The 21,305-nt window shown below is 42.1% G+C and overlaps 1 protein-coding gene across 2 annotated transcripts in view; it reads right to left on the bottom strand.

The window, feature by feature from the left end:
- Positions 1-21,305, bottom strand: part of dcc (DCC netrin 1 receptor) — a 368,326-nt gene that overhangs the window by 6,533 nt on the left and 340,488 nt on the right. For both annotated transcript variants that reach the window (XM_064307455.1, XM_064307454.1), the window contains 6 exons: positions 20,324-20,486; positions 17,257-17,480; positions 15,429-15,545; positions 12,345-12,494; positions 11,096-11,314; positions 1,675-1,817 (listed from right to left, as the gene is read on the bottom strand). In XM_064307455.1, the coding sequence (XP_064163525.1) occupies positions 1,675-1,817; positions 11,096-11,314; positions 12,345-12,494; positions 15,429-15,545; positions 17,257-17,480; positions 20,324-20,486 (1,016 nt within the window). The remainder of the gene's footprint in view (positions 1-1,674; positions 1,818-11,095; positions 11,315-12,344; positions 12,495-15,428; positions 15,546-17,256; positions 17,481-20,323; positions 20,487-21,305) is intronic.

The following is a 21,305-nucleotide window of genomic DNA, read 5'->3' on the forward strand; positions in this document are numbered from 1 at the left end:
ACAGACCAAACCCGATCTGTTCTCTCACTCACTCCATTCACGACTATCTCTAAATCATCCCCGCAAATGTGGTTATTCTTTCCCCAGTGGATCTGCAAGCCTTAGGCCCAGCTTGTATGCGTTTCTCAATGTCTCTGTAATCTTCGGTGCCTATGTTTTCCACCTTGCCGGTGGATGCTTTTTTTTTTTTTTTTTGGAGAAGGAAAACGTGAATAAATGGAGCACATAAAAAAGCTGAGCATGTGAAGAGGCTGATGGATTATTCAGAGGGACTCCCACAGATTTCACACCTGATGAGAAAAGGGCAGATCAATACCAACCCTTAGAGACGGATAGATGTCTCCCGACCTTTTCGATCCGTCTTCCCCTACAAAATAATTTTTTTGCTTGTATAAAATGGCATGCTGCCTAATGTTTGCAGCCTACTCATAACAGCATCACCAGGTGTTAAATTCTTATTTTTATTGCCATATATTTTTTATTGCTATTATATTGTATTGACCTCATCCGTACCCATGGCCTAGATTTCAGTGTTTCATTTTACGATTCTGTGCTTTGTGCTAAGTAATAAGGTTCCTTTTGTATCACTGAAAATGGACACTGACTTCACCAGCACCTTTTTATATTTTCGGGAAAAAGAAACAACAGAAAGTGAAACTATAAAAGTATAATAATTAGCTTAGAATGATTTTGAATGTCTGTCGTAAATAACATTTGGTATACACCCCCTTTTCCTGAAGCATTGTGCTTTCACAAAACAGCACTCACAAATATTCAAAAATTCATGTGTTTAAGAATTGTCTCTAATAGCAGTTTCATGACCCCTGAAAGACCGCCAAGACTGAATGTTTTTTTGAAAATGGTCTCCTCTGTCCTTGAGATAGGATTGCTGCAATTATGTCAAAATCTTATCAGAGTACAACAGCTTTACAAGTAAACTCTCGCTCTGAGCCCATAATGGGACGCATGCAAGACAAAGTATGTACGGCTAATAGTAATTTCCTGTTCCCTGACATCTAAAGAACACTCTTGTTTCTTATCCTTATGTCTATCAAGTATATCCTTCAAAAATATATTTCGCAAAGAAATTTCACATATTAGTCCCTGGCATTATTCTTAAGGAGTTAGCTACCATGGTGCAAAAAAGAGAATGTTGTAATAAAATATGAAAAATATATAGGCTCTAAAAACAGGCTCTAATTGGAGGGGAAAGGGTGGATAGTACTCTTCTGCAAATTGGCTAGCAATAAGAAAAACCTGTCTACTCCATTATATACAACAGAAGGAAACCAACATTTTCTGCAGATAATCCTTTGAAAAAGGACAGATCTATACTTTCCCTCAGCATAAGAACACAGCCAAATGATACTATCCAACCATGCGACCAGCTGTTCCATGTCAGATGAAAAATTCCACTATAGCACTGAAGCAGGCACTCAAGTCTTCAGCAAGGCGGATGGTTTCAGATCTTTAGACATATTTAGAGATATTTTAATACCAAACACAACAAAAAATAAAACACAAGACAAAAAAAATGTACACCAGACAACAAGAAGCACAAAAAACTGAAATGCACTAAATGAATTCTCTCTTGTTTTTTTGTTATCATTTCTTGTTAACATCCTCATTGGTTGGAATGAGGACTCTTCACAGGGGTCATAGATTGCTACTTACACTAGCTGGGTCCTCTGGCTGTTTGTGCCCCTCTTCGGCAACCTCTGGCGCAGTTGGCACGGAAACCGGAAGCAGAGGGGACCTGGCCTTCCCAGCCTGCCCCAGGGAAGCTGTCTTCACCTGAGCCTTGGGGAGGCTGGCACCTGGACACGCAAAGAGGGAGTTAGCCATGTTACCCGCTCCTACAACAAGGTCATGGACACAAGGAGGACATGTCACACATCTCACATACGTATCAGTTGAGCCCAAAGAATGTATTCTTTACAGTAAGTACCTCACACTGCCAGTGCCCAACTCTGTCAAGGCATGGCCATGGGAAAATACGACAAAGTGGACAGAATGGGTTGCCGAAGCATTGTGTGTACCACCTACAGCATTAACATCATCATGTAAAGTAAAATAAAATAAAATAAAAACCAAGCAGGGATCTTAGTCACCAATTTTGGCATTGGTGAACCCTTTTGATTTGTACAGAATGGCCTCCCGGACATACAGTACAACTCTGTTGAAGGGGGTGGGGCGGTGCTGGTGCTCGTGGTGGTGGTGGTGGTGGTGGTGGTGGGGGGGGGGGGGGGGGGCTCATTCTGTGATGGACAGTGGTGAAAACAGACAGCAGCATGTGCTCAGTGACTCCAGGATTTATCACCTCCCCATCTTAATTAGATACCTGGGCTCTACATTATCTGCATAATTTAACACGGGAAATTGTGACACCTGCTTGGTGATCCAAACACTGTTGGAAGAGTTGAAATCTTAGTCCAATAATAGGCCTGCCTTCCCCAAGGCTTCCTGTTATTAATGCATGCTGGGGTTTGATGGGCCTGGGGCCATGATATGATGAGCATAAAGAGGGGCAAATTCTGGGGCTGGATGTTCTTACTGTTTCCGCCAATTCAATGAAGGTGTTATTTCACTCCAACAGCTGTCATTGCAAAAGTGTCATCAACACTTTAGCAGCCCCTTGCGTACTAACTGCCCTGTCTCATTTATAAGACAAATAGTTATTGAACAATATATATATATATATATATATGGCTGATAATGACCTACTAATTAATAATAGTTATAACAGCTTTCTCTCTATCCCTCTAAAATGCCCCTGCTTTATTAAAACATAAAGTTTTATAATACCAAATGAAAAAGAAGTCTGTGGCATAAAAGTGAGAAAAGTGCTTCTCTCCCCAGTGTGGGAGGTGAGGAGCGATCGGGGGACCAGCGTGACATCCGTGCCATTAATGCAGCTCCCTGGCCCCTGGGCCCCGGCTTAATTACACGCAACGCCCACCATTTGCGTCGCTGTAGCCGCTAAACCTCGTCAGGCTCCCATTGTAATCCGGAGCTGATTAGCTGTAATTAACTGGCTCCGCGGAGCCGCTAGCTGCCAGACTGCGGGCCACGTGGTGCCGTCGGCCCACCCCGATTCCAATCAGTGGCACCTGTCGCACAGAGGACCAGCTGCGAACACTGAGATTATATCACCAGGGTATGGAGCTGATGGCATGGTGTTAGGGATGCCATCAAAATATATACAGTGCAAAGCAGCCAACACTCTAGTGGGGTTTTGTTGGGTCACGCGATTCCCAGACTGAGTAGCAGAACTAGCGCTAGAGGTAATAACTGTTATAAGTTCAGCCGTAACTTCTGAATTTGCACTACAATTTTTTTTAATGAAACATGCAATCTCACTCTGTTTAAAATGATTATGATTAGACATCAGTGGCTGATTTAAATGTCCACAGGGATTTTAAGAACTTGAACTTGACCTTGGCTCCTGCATTTTCTCACAATAAAATGCAAAATATTGGGATAGTGGCACAAATTTTGTTGCTTTGGCTCCGTACTCCAACATATTAGATTTGAAATAAAACAATGAATATGTGGTTCAAGTGCAGACTGTCAGCTTTAATTTGAGCATATTTATATCAATATTTCAAAGATGAGGGGGAAGGCTTTGGATCACAAGCAGTTCTTTTCTTTCTCCAGACTTTCCTCTATCCATCACTCTGGTACAGAGAAATACTCATCTCATCTGTCCACATAAGACTTTTTTTCCAGACCTCTACAATTTTGTTAATGTACTTTTAATCAAACAAATTCTTTTCTTGAGGCTTACCAGTAGTTTGCATCTTGCGATGGACCCTCTGGTGATGCTGTCGAGTTTATGCTAGTGTTGTCTTTGCTTTACGGTAGTCTTTGTCACACATATGCTTACATCCTGGACAGTGTTCTTGATTTGTTCTACAGTTGAAAAGGGGTTTTTCTTCACAACTGAAAGTATTCTTTGGTCATTCACTACAGTGGTCTTCCATGGTCTACCAGATCATTTGCTATTGTTGAGCTCACCAGTGTGGTCTTGCAGACTTGTATCAAACAGTTCATTTTGACACAACCCCTGATTTGGCTACTGTATGACTCTGAATGACTTATTCTGATTTTTCAGCTTCCTGATGACCTGCATTATTGGCACTGACACTTATTGGGTCCTCATGTTGAGCGACAACAGCAAGAGACTCCAAATGAAAATTCCACACCTAGAATGAACCGTTTGTTAGCTTTCTTGTGCATGAACGCATGATGCAAAGACTCATGGCTGGGCAAGAAAGAGCTGAGCAGCTAATTGTAGAATTGCTTTTGTTCCCCTAAAATGGGGCACTAGGTGTAAAAAAGAGCTGTATTTCCTTCACAGATCACTTCATATGGATGCAAAAACCCTCAAATACCTGACTGTCAACACTTTAAATGCATAATCATTGTTTTATTGCAAATCCAGTGTGCAGGAGTACAGAATACAACAAATATTCTGTCACTGTCCCAATACTTTTGCATCTATCTGTATGATGCCTAGCCACTCTCCTTTCCAGAAATTTTGAAGGGAAGGTAGAGGAGAGAATTGCGACCACAGCAAGTACAATATGGAAGATGCACTATGAGTTGAATAACTTTAAATAGGCACCATATTTAACTGTAAAGAGATGAACACTTGGTTTCAGCTCACTGGAAGTAAGAATGATGGTTGACAGCAATGATGGTTGCCAGCTCCAAGCAATACGGTGACTTTTTTGCATGAAATAAATTCAATCTGTTACGTTTCTCTTTAACAGTGGCTCTGAAACTCCTCTCTTTTACGGAGAATTGCTGACAAGTTTCAGCAGACTAAACATGGAATACTAATAGATCACAGTATTCAAGGCAGAAAAATGCTGAATAGAATATAATGCATAAATTTACTGTAACAACTGAAAGCCGTTGCCTTCCTCTTTAATTTAATTTACATTCAGTGTTTTCTTTTGTGATGACACATTTTTATGACTGACATACCATCCTTTCTCAGGTATAAGTGGACACTCCTACAGTAATTGAGTGATTGACATGATTACGGTACCGCAGTGCATTGACTGCTTAGTGGCTGAAGAAAGTAATTTGACAACCTCTTAATGTTGAAGGATCGAACAATGGGTTGAAAAATTAATCAGGAAAACCTTATGACAATAGACATCAAAAAGAGATTGGAACTGTTATGTTTTTTTTTCTTTCTAACTCCTAGATGATTAACCAGGTAAAAGACTGATCGCACAATTAAGCATGCTTGAAACCAGATTTACAGTCAGTTGCAAGTATTGCATTCACTAAATAAACAGTATTCCAACAGTCCAAATCATTTCAGTCAGCAAGAGTGTGCATTTGCCCCCTTTTTATAGGTCACCTTCAAAGGTCAGAAGGCTGAGGCAACTCAGAAAGTGATTGGCTTATCTAATTTTTTCCTGTTCCACTTTATAACAATCAATACAGCCTATCAGTTTCCACTGTATCCTCCCACCTGGGTTTCTAGAAAGCACAGACTTATTCTTCCACTCTGTGCATAAAGTGTAATCTTTGGAAGAGGTGAATAAGTAAGTTTAGACATAGGAGGAAGGTATCCATCCTTGCCATAGCGCTGCTTACTGTTGAAGAGTCTAAATCTCTTTCTATCCTAATAAAATGAAACTGCCAACTGTGAGAAGGTTAAGATCCTCTGGATTTCCATTGACTGTGGTACATACACTGCCTGCAGGACTGAGCAGACCTCCAGGAGGACTACGTTTTTCGGTGATATCCTCCACGGATTATATCAATTGATTCCTCTTGTGGTATGAATCACCCGTAAAGCCAATATGAGACTTGGGACGTCAGCAAAGCTGTCTGTTACCTCCAGCTCCTATAAACCAAATGCCAGGCTTTCTCAGCCATATGATGCTATACTATCCTTTAAATGCTTCCTAAACCGGGTGTTGATTGACCCAGAAATGGCAGGTGCTTGTGTTGAAAGGAAGCAAAATAAATAGACCATAACTGATCTGGTTTTTTTCCAGTTAAAAAATGGTCTTATAGGCCAAAAGAAACATTTTCAGAAGTCACTCGATACAGGTTCAAGCAAAATTGTTACTATATTGTTTCTGCAAAGCAAAAACGGGCAATACCAGACATTCTAAATAACCAAGGAAAAAATCAGCAGGTTAAAAACCTGCAATAAAAGATCTCTTTTTTTCAATTTGGGTGTTTAAGGGGAAAAAATGAAAAAGAAAAAATGAACTATTAACTCTGCAGATAATACTACAAATACCCAGAGCACATAACATACAGTATAATGCCTTGGTTTATAATACAACACCAAAAAGGTTAGAGAACAGTTAGACAGTTGGACCTGAGGACACAGTTGAGGTACACTCCACTTTTGTTTTTTATACAAAAAACTACATTGGTATTCATGCTCTAAGCTGCCATAGCCATTATCTTTGCTATTTAAAAATCAACTGTATGTACACGTGCAGGCATCCTTGTCTATCAAACAGTCAGTATCAATACACTTTTACCATGAAAGACACAGCCAGTTCTATGCTTGCCTTCTCTCAAGCTTCCATAGTTCACTACAAAGCCTTTGTCTATAATGGGGCGAGCCCTGCTTGACTAAGGAGGGTGAGGTAGAGGCAAAACACTGAACGGGCAAAGACGATGTTATTGGTCAGCAACTATGGACCACAGGGGGTGAAAAAATCTCCTTAGTCTGAACCTGCTTAGAATGGGAAAGGCCACTGATATTATGACAACAGTGTTGTGGGGGCAAGTTTACTGAATTATCATGGGTTATCCTGACCGAGACCATAGACACTATCTTCATATTCTGAGTCTTAGTTGGATTGCATGGTGGGAGCCAGGAGGGAAAAAAAAAAAAAAAAAGGAGAGTCATACTTGCTTCACATTTATAAATGAGATCACAAAGATGTATTCTGGTAGACCGCTCTCCGCAGTAGTTTAGTCGATCTCATCTCAGTGCAATTACAATCTGGCTTTCATGAAGTAGCATCTCATTTGTAATGAATCTATAAAGTGAATGGAGGTGCCTGACCGGCATCCATCATCACTCATCGGGCCGGCTACGAGACCAGACAGAACAAATGGAAAAGAGCCTGCGAGAGGGCTAGCCTGGGTTCTGCTGCTCAGAAAGCTTAAGGAAAACCAATTAAATCATGACTGGAGGGGAAAACACTTGCTGGTGCATCTGTCAGGAAACATCTATATCACCAACGGCACCCGCAGCAGAACTCAGCCCTTTGAAAGGGATTTCGGCGAAAACCAGCCGCTGCGAAATGCGGCTCTGTGGTACGGCACTAGGGGTGGTGCTTCCAACACCAGGCACGATTGGGGGGAGGGGATGCGCACCCTCCCCCTCCACCTCCCCCTCCCTGTAGGCACAGAGAGCGATTCCTGGCTCGCGGCGCATGCTGAATGATTGCGGTAGCTGAAAATCAATGGAAATCCAACCGTCCCCTGAGTGCTGCACCACTACAGGTAAACGCCGCACCCAGGATCATCGACTTAACCTCACCATCAGCGTGGCCACAGGCTACGGGGATCACAGAGGGATCAGGACCAAGACTGGATCAGCCCGGTTTTCTGCCCCACCACACGGGGACCTGAGCAGCATTGTAACTTATGACAGGCTATGCAGTAAAGCAAGCTTACTTTTGATAGAAAAAATGGGCATTCCTGTAGTGAGATCAGAATGCAGTTTAAAATATTTGCAGTATTAAAATTCAGAGAAAGAAGTATTTGGCAACTGTCAATCTTTTATTTTTTTTCAGGACAGAGCCACCGTCTGAGCTGCAGTAATCGAATGATGAAACAGAGATACCTTCTGCCTTAATCATTAAATTAATAGGCAATAATGTATGTAATTAACCTCATATTACAGAACTTTACTGCTTTCATTACTATTCTGAATTACATTACAGCTTGACATGGTGTTGCATCAACTACATATGACTGATAATATGACTGGGTACTGTGGGGGGCCTCGCACTGTAATATTTATCCTGATATAGGAGTTACAATAAACCACATATCCTGATACACCGGGAGAAGTGAATTTTGAAAGTACTTCTAAAACCAAGTCAGGTATCATTGTGGACCACAGTTTTTCATTATAAGCAGTAGAAATAGCTTAAATGGATAGCTCACTGTGGCATTCGGTCCGGTTGAGAAGCGGATTTGTCTCAGCCACGCCTACCGGTGGAGAGAGCACACGCACTTGGGTTGTGTTATCTAATCAGCCCAGGTCCTTAAAGGTGTGCTCCTCACCACTGTCAGCACAGGCTGAGTCTGTTTGTCCGAACAGAAGTCAAAACGAAACTGACGTCACTGAAAAGCTGGCTAGCTACAAAGTGGAGAGCTGAAAAGCTTCTGCTGCTTGGTTTGTTTTGTCTGTGTTGTTTTAGTTTATTGGTTTTGCCCAGACCCCTTAAGGGGGAAGGGTGAAGGTTTTCATTTATTTGTTTTTGTGCTGGTGTGGGTGTGCTCTCTCTCTATCTCTCATGTGGCAAATTAGGGTGCATATCCCTCCCAGGAGAGTCACATGGCGTGTGACATTCACTTTATGGCTTTTTTTAGTATCATTTCACTTTTATTGTAATGGTTTTGATTGGCCCATACAGTGTCTCTGTGTGACAAAGGATATTTTAGAAATATAAGGTTTCTGATGACCTGCCAGCTTTAAAATGTCTGGTGTCGGCACTCAGGGTTTCATGGTCTGAAGCAAGAAAATACAGCTCAGGTAACTCCAAAACAGTGATGGTATGCCCCGAGGGGTATGTGTGTAATTACCCGATTATTCTTCAAAAAATTATGTTTAATCGCATTTTTGCTTGGAACCGCATTTCCCATGACACATGTGACCTGTGCTCAATGACAGAAGCAGCAGCACAATATGAAAACTGATATTCCTGCTTATAATTGTGCATAAATGCTATAAAAGTATCTGTTTACATGTACAGCCTCGGAGAACAAAGTTGATTTAGAGTTACAGTACTTGAAGTGTATTTTCTTCAAAACCCTTGTGCCACCATACCAGCCATTGTACAGCTGGCTGGTCATCAGAAACGTCTTTCGTCATCTAATATACCCTGCATTGCACATCAAAACTCTCTGGGCCACTTTAACACATACACTAAAACTGAAATAATATATAAGAAACAGAAAGTGAACCATCCATTAAAAGAAATCATATAATTCCAGACAAGTTGGTTTATGATATTTGATCATAATTCATCAAAAATTCAAACGTGTAATTAATCTACTACAATATACAAACAGGCAGCACTGTAATACAATAAAGTTATACAGTAGGTGCATCAGTGCTTCAAACTATAGGTTATACTGCACTTAAGCAAAGTACATAGCCTAAATTGATTCAATAAATACCAAACTGTGTAAATGGGTAATGTGTAAAATATTTAAGGTGTGCCAGATCCTGTGGAGAAGTGCACCAGCTGAGCTAATGAATAATGGAATACACATCCATCCAATCGGTTCTGTGCGACAAACAATAGTTCTTTGCGGTGGGTTTAAAGCTTTGAAATCATGTTCATAGAAGAACAAATGAGGCACAAACCACCTATATTCAACTCACTCTAGGGCTACACCGATAGCTGTATGTTTGAGGTTGATTTAAATGTGGCCTATTCCCGCAGAACGGAATAAGCTTACTTACTGTGAACCTGGAAACTGTTCTGTGGTAAATAGCCTATTGGGCAAACCAACATCCTTCAATGTAAATTGTTCTATGGAAAATACCCTATAGCACAGATCAAGTTATTACACCTCATTAATAGGTAAATTGGAGTTCCTAGTTGCTATCTTTATCAAACCCCTCAACTCACAGCTCCAAGCCAATTCTTTTCTGGATCTGACCATAACACTAATTTGAGCGCCACCCACAAATTTGTCTATGTAACCAATTCCAAAGTTGATGAAGAAATACATATAATAAAGTGCTGAGGAAAAAAAAAAAAAATTGTTGAAAAATTCAACACTTGATCTGGACCCTGTTTTAAGAAATAAATACTCTGCTTTAATGAAGACAAAACTTGAAAGATAGATAATTCTTACAGAATTAGAGTTCATTCAGAGGACAACAAAGGGCAGGACTGGACAAAGTTAAGACTGTTATCTCATCCTCTGCAGTGTTCATAGCTATTTCTGTTTAGAGAACATAAAGTATTAAATACGGTTAGTCGTAGACGGATAAAAATAAATTACATAATCAAATTTAATACGTGCTAACACTGATTCTGGGATCCAGTCAATGCTTGAATAGGGAGAGCACTAACATCAGCAACAGAATATGTGTGTGTGTGTGTGTATGTGCAAGTGTGTGTGTGTGTGTGTAGCACAGACAGTCACAGCAAGTGCAGGTGGACAATGTGGATGTGGAGAGCCTCAGTAACAGAACTCTGTCTGAGCTTTAAAGAGCAGCAAAATTCAGACAGACAGGATAAATTGCATGGGTGCAGACACACCAAACAGATAATGGCATCTTTTAAAGAACACCACTGCAGCAGCAGAGAGAGATCAGGACAAGAACTGCAAGTTAGATGGCATTTTAGATGGCTGAGTGGTATCACGGTGGAAAAAAAAAATCCCACAGCAATACTTCAGTTTAATCGCAGTCACTTAAACCTAAGTATCAATCCTCATCTCACATCCACACAGCTGAAAACAGTACATCAGTATCGCTCATGTAGTATCGTATATCATGTGCCCGTGTATCACATAGCTACCTTTTCCACTATAGCTCTTTCTTCAGATGGTAAAAATGCCTGTCAACTGTACACTGACTCGCTGACAATTCGAGCTATCCATACAGGCTTGAATTTTTGTCATGACTGTCCCTTTCAATCACAGAATTTCCCGTCAGAGGAGTGTGTGCATTATTAAATTCAGAAAACACCCTCCACGTCTCACTGTATAAATGATGCACCTGCAGTATTTAACCCTTATGAGTGCAGCGGAACTCAGTGGCAAGTCCAGCTGAGTGAGATGATCACTGTGAATGACTGTTCATATCGAAGGGCAGGGAAGCCCTAGGGGATTGTGGGTTGAACCGTACTTGACTGGGGCATCAGCGGCGTGTAGACTTTGGGCTCAATGGTGCCCATGGGGGGCGGCAGGAGGGGGTTGGCGAAGCTGCGCAGTGGGTGGGTGGGGCGCACGCAGGCGGTGGGGATGGTCCGGCTGGGCGCCTCCTCTGTGCTGGCGTGCTCTGACTGCGAACTGGGGATCAGGGTCTGCGGTTGGGCATGCGGAGTGGTACCCTCACCTGGCATGGCTACAGGGAAAGAGCGGGCGTGCCCAGTTTAGAACCAAAAAAAAAAAAAAACGGACTTCTCCTCAAGCAGAAAATTTGCACATTTAACAGCCATACCCTTGTATCCATCCATAACTGCAATGTGATTCCACAATGGGCTTGAGCATATTATCTATGCATGTAAAAATGTAATGCCAAAAAGCCTTCTTTTTTTCTTTTTTAGGAAAAAGTGATTTTAAAATGCTCATTATGAGGATAATCTTTCATTAACTAAGTCAATAAGTCCACATTTACCGCACAATCCATTCTTATTAGACACCGTATGGCCTATTTTATTTGTTCTGTCATCTTAGTCACACCATGAATGTGAATACTCGATGTTATTGAAATTCTAGCTCTGAGCGGTTTCGTTTCAGCTTTCGCTCTGGCAGTGATCCGCAAGAAAAATGTCAACACAGAGATGGCGTTCCCAGTGAAAAAGGCTGAACAGCATTGCCAAGAGGCACTGTCATGGCCATTTACTAACTGCACAACAACATAATTTAATCCCTGACCTTCAATATCAGTGATGGTGGTTTTTCTTTTCTATTCCATTTGCAATTTACGATAATTTCCCTGTTACTGAAAGAAACGTAACGGGGAACGATGGCCCATTTCACCTTATTTGGAGATCCCCATTGGCACCACAATCACATTTGGGAGTCAATGACATTTTAAGAGAAGACATATCCCTTGACCAGGTAGACGCTCGAAACAGAGGAGATGGTGATGAAAAGACAATGAAATGTACAGTATGCAGCAATTACTACTGCGTATTGTATATTTTATTCTCTTTTCTCATCTTTGCCCTTTTTTCACAAACTAAAATTGGCTATATATAGGGAGGGAGGCGAGTGATAGCAAGAAAGAAAGAAAGAAAGAAAGAGATGGAGAGTGAGAACGTAGAGCGATGGAGAGGAAGTGTGGGAGGCAGGGGGTAGAGATGGAAGTGAGGAAGGGAGGGAGAGAGGTAGGGAGGAAGAGAAGGCGAGAGTAGGGCGCTGGCACATACCTGTGGCATAGCTGCGGTCCACAGTGAGCGTAGGGAAGGGCATTGGCCGCAGGGTGAACTTGGGGTGAGGGTACCCACAGGAGGGCGAGGGCAGGATCCCTGGGTACTGGGTACTCTCCAGGGTGGGCACTGGGATGGCACTCACAACAGCTGCGGAGCGGAGAGACCACGGTCATCGACCAGATGTCCAACATATTGACATTTAGCGAAGGTCATTTCACACAGAAGAGCATTTCTGACCACTGCTCTGTCATTTCAACGGTCACAGCCTATGCACCATCTATCGGCGAGACTGGATCCCCTTGCAAAAACCTTTTGAGATAGCAAGTGTGGAAAATAAAAAAACAAAGGGAAAGGGATTGAGTCTTGACCTTGAGAGTGAAACCTGAAAGAGCAGAAAAAGACTGGAGAGCTTTGGCTGTTTGAGCCCCGGAGCAGATCTGTATCTCCTAAACACCCTCCAACCTGCAGGAGAGAATTATTGGCAGAGAATAGGTTGACCTATAAAACCAGGAGAGTACAGTATATAACCTACCCTTGTAAGGTATTCTCATTACCTGTCAGGCTACAGCAGTTCTGTGCCACAACAGTGTCATCTCTTTGAGCTTGCCTCTGCTCTAAATGTTATTTTGATGCAGTATAACATGCTAGCAAGTAAATAGCTTGGTAAGGAAATTACATTAAAGCAAAATGATAAACAAACCGTGTAAAATGTCTAATCTTTCCGTGAAGGACAAAATTAATGTGGGTAACAGTAATTAATCTAGCTTTAATTGGATAGCACTCCAAAGTCTGTGAAATGTGTGTATCGATGAAAACATCAAAACACTCTCACAAATGCTTTGCCACTGATCTACATTTTGGTAAGGAACTGTGAAGCCTCCGACATAAGCAATGGCCTATCCTTGATTATGCCTACATGTTTTCAATTCATCAGCATACATTGCTATTTCTTTTCTTTTGGGGGGATGGGAGGGTGGGAGTGGTAGAATTTCTCATAGCTTCAATGACTCAAACTCACTGAAGTTATTAAAAATGTATACTTCATCCTATTTGTTTTGCAGATTCATTGGTAAAAAAATGTATTAGTCCCAAAATGCTGATTTGTAAACTGGTTACTGGGACCTTGTCGAGCCAAAGACTCCTTAAACATGTCAGCAAAAACAATTTACAAGAAGATATGACTTTTTTTCACAAAGCTACATCTAGAAAAAATCTGGATTACAATGGCATATTTCTCAGCACGCGCATAAGTGAAATGACTTCCATTCCGTTTATGTTGAAATGTACAGTTTATGTTATGACAGTTTGTGACAGCATAAAGCCTTCAGCTGTGTAACATGGCACTGTTTGTATACATTGATAAAACTAGGACAACCAGCACTGCAGGTTAAATGAGATTAGACTGAGTGAACTATAATATCTCTGCATCTTTGTTTTATAAGCTGATTGCCAATGGAAAATTCACATTACAAGTTCAATTAGATGTAGGTGTAGCCATTTAGAATGCAATTAATTGTGATTACTTATATTTCTGGGTGCTGATATTGCATTCCTCTGAACGGCATGTTAAAAAATATCGGAAAAAAAAAGAAATATGTTTCTGGCCATGTTACACCTTGTAAATCACAGGTACTCAAATTCATTCAGATTCATATTTTAACCTTCACCGGTACTTGGTTCTCTTGGCCTTTGGTCTTTATGCAGCTGAGAAAGACTAGTGTCAGCTCCTTTCGCACTGGGAGGCGCCTGTGATAACCGGTGTCGGGTGTGTCAGCCCCCGTGCACACGGAGCTGTTCTCCCATGATCCTTTAGAGGACCGGGACATGCGGAGCGCCTGGCGTCCCTGGGGAGCCGAGCGCTCCGGGGGCCCACGGCGGTGGCGTCGGCGTTGTAAGCGCTAGCGAGCGCGGGGCTGACAACGCAGTTGGCGAGATTCAAGGCGGCGCGCTTTGTCGCGCTGCTCCCCCTTTCCTCGGCAGGCGTGAGATGAGAGGCTGCTTTCATGCGCGGATTCGAACACAAAGGGGGGGGGGGCAGCGCGGAGGTGACAGCGGGAGGCGGTAATTACCCCCCCCCCCTCGCCAGCGTCGCGGTGGAGCCCAGGTTTCCCAGGTGAAACGTGGCGAGATCTGAGGAGCGTCGCTCACGCTTCAGCACAGGCCTGTCCAGTGATAAAGAACGCTGACTACAGGAACTCAGCCTGGATCAAGATGGTGTACAACAGGAAGTAGAACTAATAAGAGAAAGGTCTCAGCTCTCTCTCATTTCAAAGTGGGCCATTAAGATTGCGCACACAGGACACCACAAAGGTGACCGCAGTCCTTCTGACATTCAGAAAAGTTTCACTCTTGAATAAACCACATATATCTATAGTTTATCTTCCCCCTACCGAGAGTGAATTGGCCCTTCTATCTAATAACCTTGAGCACAGAATTGAGGATAACATGGAATCATTTTTACATGGATTGGGGTTGAATTCATGTTCCATTGAGATGTGCAGCTCATAAATGTTATTTCCTCTCAAGTGGGTATCTGCCCCTGAATGATGTGGTCATCCTGTCGGTAAAAATGTGTTGTGTAACATGATTAAATGCATTATGAACAGCTATTAACTGGGCCAAAAGGTCTAGTCCTGCAGAGCCTGTCTTTAAATTCTAATAGCTGCAGTGAAACTGTTTTTCACTGATTTTCTCCTTCATGGCCAGTTGCATTAAAACCACCCCAGACAGTTGACAGGGCTCCAGCAGACACAGACTGAATGAGGTGGCAAACAGGGTGGGGCCAGTCTGGCACTGGTCTGGCGCCAGGCTGGCACTGGGCTAACACTTGTCTGGCTCCAGGCTGGCACTGGTCTGGCTCTGGGCTGGCACTGGGTTGGCACTAGACTGGCACTAGGTTGGCACTGGGCTAGCACTGGTCTGGCTCTCGGCTGGCACTGGGAAAGCTCTGGGTTGGCATCAGGCTGGCACCAGACTGGCACTGGTCTGGCTCTGGGCTGGCACTGGGCTGGCACCGGGCCGGCTCTGGGTTAGCACCGGTCTGGTTCTGGGCTGGCACCAGACTGGCACTGGGCTACTCACGTGTGTTGCTGGGCTGTGAGTCCATGGGGATCATCAGTTTGGTGCGCGTCGCCCTCCGAGCAGCTAGGGAGCGCTCTAGAGTGGATATGCTGCTGGATGCCTCATCGCCATCAGCACCTGCCGAGACCAAAAACAAAGAGGTACAGACTTTCTGCAAGAGAAACTTTTAAATAACGTTATAAACTTAAATAAAGAAATCCTTTATTTAACCAGAGACGGACCATTGAGAACACATTTTTCTTTTTCAAGGACGCCTATGCAGCACAGCATGAAAGAAATCTGCACCCGGTCTATAGGGTATACTGTACAATTTAACCATTCAGGCATTTAGCAGATACTTTTAGCCAGACAGCTTACAAAAGGTGTGGGATTGGGGCCAGGATAAATATTATGGTAAAGACAAATCTGGTTTTATTATTATTATTATTATTATTATTATTATTATTATTATTATTATTATTATATCAGGAACCATAATAAGAGACATATCATCAGTAACAAATTAGGAAACTAGCATGTTAAATTCATCTAGGTTAACAATTAGTTTAAAACTGATTCTTTGTTCTCATAAAGCTTTCATTTTCACACCTTCAATGTATTTTACCTTGCAACTCCCCAACTTATGCTACTGCATTAGTAAATAATGTGATTTAATGTCAGCCTAGAGAATTGCAGCAAGCAGTTTTAAGTAGATAATCCACTATTTATTTTTTGCTTAAAACAGCATATACAGTACATCAATCACACTGACATTTTCAGCTTACGGGTTTTCATACTTAAGGTTTATCAGTTTTTATGAATAAAATAATAACTTTTAAAAACTCATTTGTAGTTTACATGGCCTAGTACACATAATTCTTTAAAATCGCAAGCTGACACATTTTGGGAGGCAGCTATTTCAGAACCTGGGAAGTTGGGGCAGGCACACCACAGTAGCTGTGAAAACTTGTAAATGTAGGATGTGTCACCAACTTTTTCAGGGTCATACAGTGTAGTGTACTCTGATGTTGCGCAAACAGTAAAATATCCAGTGTCATTTAAATTAATTGAGCGTTAATTCAATCTAACAGTGTTAATTCAACTCTTAACAGATAACATTTTGGAACCAATTGTTATCTGTTAAGAGTTTAATAAACACTGTTAGATTTGAATTAACACTAGACATTACATTACAGGCATTTAGCAGATGTGACATACACAACTTTTTACATAGCATTTACATTACATCCATTTATACAGCTGGATATATATACAGAGGCAATGCAGGTTAAGTACCTTCCTCAAGGGTACATTATACTACGCTGCTGACCATTATACTGTGCATTTATGCAGCATTCACCATACTTCCGGGATGCTCAAAGGATTTGATCAAACTGTATCCTTAACGCAAACCAACACTCCTCAGCAACTTCACCAATGACCAACATTAGATGTGAAAAAATATGATGTGTCTGCACTGACAAACACTTGGATTGACTAGGACTAAGGTTTGGTTCATGAATTATACCTCTTCATTGCCTAGTGCCATTCCCTCATTGCCCGTGAAGCACTGAACAGAAGCTGGAGGTCATTTTAAAACTGCTTGATCTGCAATCAAAGGGGCTCATTGCGCATAAGATCTGACACACTAGATAATCTAGGCTGCTATTGAGGAGTGATTGCTGCACGCTCGCTCCAAATTTCATCAAGAACTCCAGCCAACTCACAGGGATAATTTAAAGATGTCCATCTGAGCTAAACCATATGTGGACTAGGCAGCAGAGTGTGAAATGTACTAAAACTGCTGGGAGTGGAGGAGGGGGGGTTGGAAGCGGGAGGGGGGTCATACCTGAGTGGCTGCTCTTGCTCCCCATCTGGCTTTCTGATTGGCTGTGACTGACAGGGGTGATTTCCTGGCAGCCTTGCATGGGTGAGTCTCGACCCGAGGGGGCGGCGCTGGAGGGCTTCTCGATGTTTTTCAGCTCCATCTCCTCGTGGTGGATCCACAGGTCGGGAGGGCGCAGGTCCTTCTGGCTGCCTTTCCTTTTCCCCGCACTGTGGGTGGCTCGTTTCCTGGAGTCAGAGCGAGGTGGGGTTTAGGTGGCAGGCTCAGATTAATGGGTGCGCTTTTGACTGATGTAAAATGAAGTTCAGCTGTTCGGCAGTATACGAATTATAGTATAATAAGAGCAAGCATGATTTCAAGGGTTTACACCGAACCTATTATTAATGAAGTATAACAATAATTGAAAGTGTTTGGACACACACACAGACACACACATACTGCACTTCCTATTGTCACACACTGTGCACTTGCGATACTGTGAGTTTATTTGTGTTAAAATTATTTGTCATTCCAACCCTTTTACTGTGAAGCACACCTAAACGATTCAGATTTTCAACAATTCTGGTCCATGGAGGGCTGGTGTGTATGCAGATTTTGCTTCCACCCATCACCCTGGCTACATGAGCACCAGCTTGTAGATCAGATCACAGAAGAATGTTTCATATGGGGACACAAGGTCAGTCTTCAGATGTCACTAATGTGCTTCTCAAGAAAGGTTGCTGATATGTCAGATGGCGTAAACGTTATGGCTAATTAAGTAATTAAGGCCAGAAGTCGGCATGGAAACTAGGCACAGCGAAGGCCCTTGCTGCCCACCTCTGGTTTTAAATATGCGCCCCATGTTTCCCATGGAAAGGAAAAGGAAGGGAGAAAATCAGCTAATCTTTCCTGAGCAAGGCTGGTCTGGGTAGCGGATTTTCTCAGCACTAAAACTGATCAAGGCCTTGACTGAAGACCAGGATTACTTCAGTTGAATCCAGCGTTTAAGAGCTAGGCTAGAACAAAACCTGCATCCTCATATGCCCTTCAACTCAGATTTGACAGCCTTGGCTCAGTCAAAACAGGGCGAGAGGTTTACACAGAAGTCTTTGTCCTAGGCCTGCATAAAGGGTCATGCTGTTTGTGATCTTGTAGCATAAGCAATACGAATAAGACAATAGGAAGTCATGTAAACCAACCTCCATATATTAGAATTGTTAAGTCATAGAAAGCAGTGCTCCTTCATCTGTACTGAGAAAAATGCCCTTTACTGACCTTCAGATTTCACACTGGGGCAGTGAACAATAAGAGGAGAGTTAATGTGTCTGGTTCTATATTTGATTCAGATATATCAAGCCATTTTTTTCCATTGCTGCTTTTAACTTTCCCAAGGGTCAATGGATAAAACTGACCCAACACATAAACAAGGACAACAAGCGAGCATAACACACACACACGCTCGCATTGCAGTTACAATGCTCCCATTTTAAACTGCCTTTGGCCTTTTTTCTGTCAAGATTCTTTAGTGTTGTTTTCTGGCACAAACTTGTGTTTATTTTGTGGAAGAGGAGTATGATTCATTATGATTTTTGTGATGATAGTAATGAAAATGCGTGCTGCTTGGAATTGTGAACAGCATATGCATCCCCTTCGGTGCTGACTCCCCAAATTCTTATTCTACTCTGTTGTTTTCTCATTTGCTCTCCTCCTCAGAGTTGACATGCTATTTCAGGGACAAATGTGTAAACATAAATAAAATACCTCAACCGATTTCATTTTAAAGGTATTTTATTTAGGTATCAGAGATTTTAACAAATGAACTGGCTTGCTCAACCATGTAATCGAGGGTCAGTTTGTAATGGGCCTCCACAGTCATCACATGAGCAGCTGTGAATAAACAGTGGGTCCGCTCCCCATTCTTCAATCCTTATTACAATGCATTAAAATATACTATGCTGATTGGCTGTCTTATCAACACCCAATTGAGATCAGAGGTGATGTTTTTTTCACCTGGAAACATTTTAAGTGGAGTCTGGATTTTGGTTCATTACGACCACTTCAGGTATGATTAAAGCAAAAAGGTCGAAAGATACATTAGCTAATATGCGACATGGTGGCAATTATTCTTATTACACTTGAAAATGGTGATTAGATGCCCACACAGATATACACCCACATATGCACGCACAAAGACACATACATCTGTGGCTTTATTTTCTTTTTTACCATAAACACTCTTAAGTAATATCAGAAAGGACGGGGTATGGATTTATCTGTTGAATGATCTACAAAGGCCAAGCTTCCCCCACACATCTTACACCGCAACTCAGTAAAACTTGCAGCTAGCAATCACTGACTATCAAAGACAATATTTTGTGTTCAAATCCTTTTCCAATCTGAAGTCACCTACAAGTTTAACAAAGCCAAGTGGTATATTAATTCACATCTCATACAAGCACCTTTAGAAAAACCAGCCTAAATAATTTAAACAGAAATAAAGATAAAGTTTTGGAATTAGCAAAGCCAAAGCTAAAATCTACCCTCCAAAAATCTTTGGTTTGTACAAATCATGGCAATTCAACTGTGTCAAAGCCATTGATTATTAATGCAGAAGGTGCCTAAGCATATTTCTGAATGTGCAGCTGGCTCTGCCAGGTACCCAAGTTAAGATTTTCTGTGACAATCACTCTGAGCGGTGAGCATGCCAACCAACAGGCACATCCTGTTCAGGATGGAGTCGGAAAAAAAAATTTCCTTTGTGTGCACATCTCTCGAAGCCTTGCTTATCAACACCGCTCGCACAAATTCCATTTTTAGCATCACATTTCCACATTTTTATTATGTATCCAAGTAAGAAGGACTTTGTACTGAGTAAAAAAACTGTCCTTGTGACTGACTGAGGGTACAGCTGGGGAACAGAGCAAAACCCACAGACATTTTTTTTTATTTTAAATTCTACGAGGCCGCATACAAGCTTAAGGGACACAAAAGAGCAGGAACATCAATTTGGTGTGAATCCAAGGTGAGAGTGAAGATAATTGGAGCCTTTGAGCAGCATAAGGGAGTCCGTACGCACGGGGGGGTGACTTACTTCCTCTGCTGGGCGGACGAGCGGCGGGTGCAGATCAGGGCCACGATAACGACCACGATGATGGTGACGGCCCCCACCGACACCACAATTATCACCAGCAGGTTGCTGTTTTTCTGCGGGGTCACGCTGCCGTGGGGGGGCCGGATCTGACCAATCGGAGGCTCTGGTGGAAAAATAAGAGCAGGGTTAACATGGTATGCAGTAAGTCACCCACATGCCTGAGTACACCTGGCACTCCACTGGTACTTAATAATGGGCTTTTTTCAAGGCTGATTCATTTCTTTTCTATAGATTGAGAGTTTCTGTGGGCGTCGTTTTTTCAAAGTACCACCTTAGGTGCCACTTAAGAGCATTACTGTGTCATCTGGCACTCATTTTCTATAGGATCATTACACTATATGGGGAGTCACATAATTTCTATATTAAGCGTATATAAGTCTTATTGGGGTGACTGCCAATTACTCTGGATGCAATTATTTCTGGACTTGCAGAATAAGCAGCAAAATACAGCATGTAATCAGTGAAATGGCACAGAAAATGTGGCATATTTTAACATATATTACTTATTCGTAAGGGAAGTGACTCATTACTGTGATACGGCCAAACACAGAAGCAATCCACTTTGTCCATTAGAAGGGAAAAGACTGTGGCTTCACTCGCTAACAAGGCACTTGAGAGAAATATAAGCCTTCTCCACCAGTGTAATTTCGGATTCTCCATTTCCAAATGCACTTTGGCCAAAGCTGAGGAGTTAAATTTTCATATTCTGAATAAGGAGCAGGGGATCCCAGGTGAAAGATATGATCAAAGATATGTATTACAGGAAGGGAATGTTTTACACATATAAAGGGGAAGTGCTTTTTTCATGCTCAATATACCCTCCAGATAAATACAAGTGATGGTATTGATAGGTTAAATATAGTCATATGCGTGTGTAAATGGCAGGTACGCTGAAATGGTGTGAATCATACATAAATGTGCC

Source organism: Anguilla rostrata, chromosome 14 (assembly GCF_018555375.3).
Source record: "Anguilla rostrata isolate EN2019 chromosome 14, ASM1855537v3, whole genome shotgun sequence".
NCBI classification, from domain to species: domain Eukaryota; kingdom Metazoa; phylum Chordata; class Actinopteri; order Anguilliformes; family Anguillidae; genus Anguilla; species Anguilla rostrata.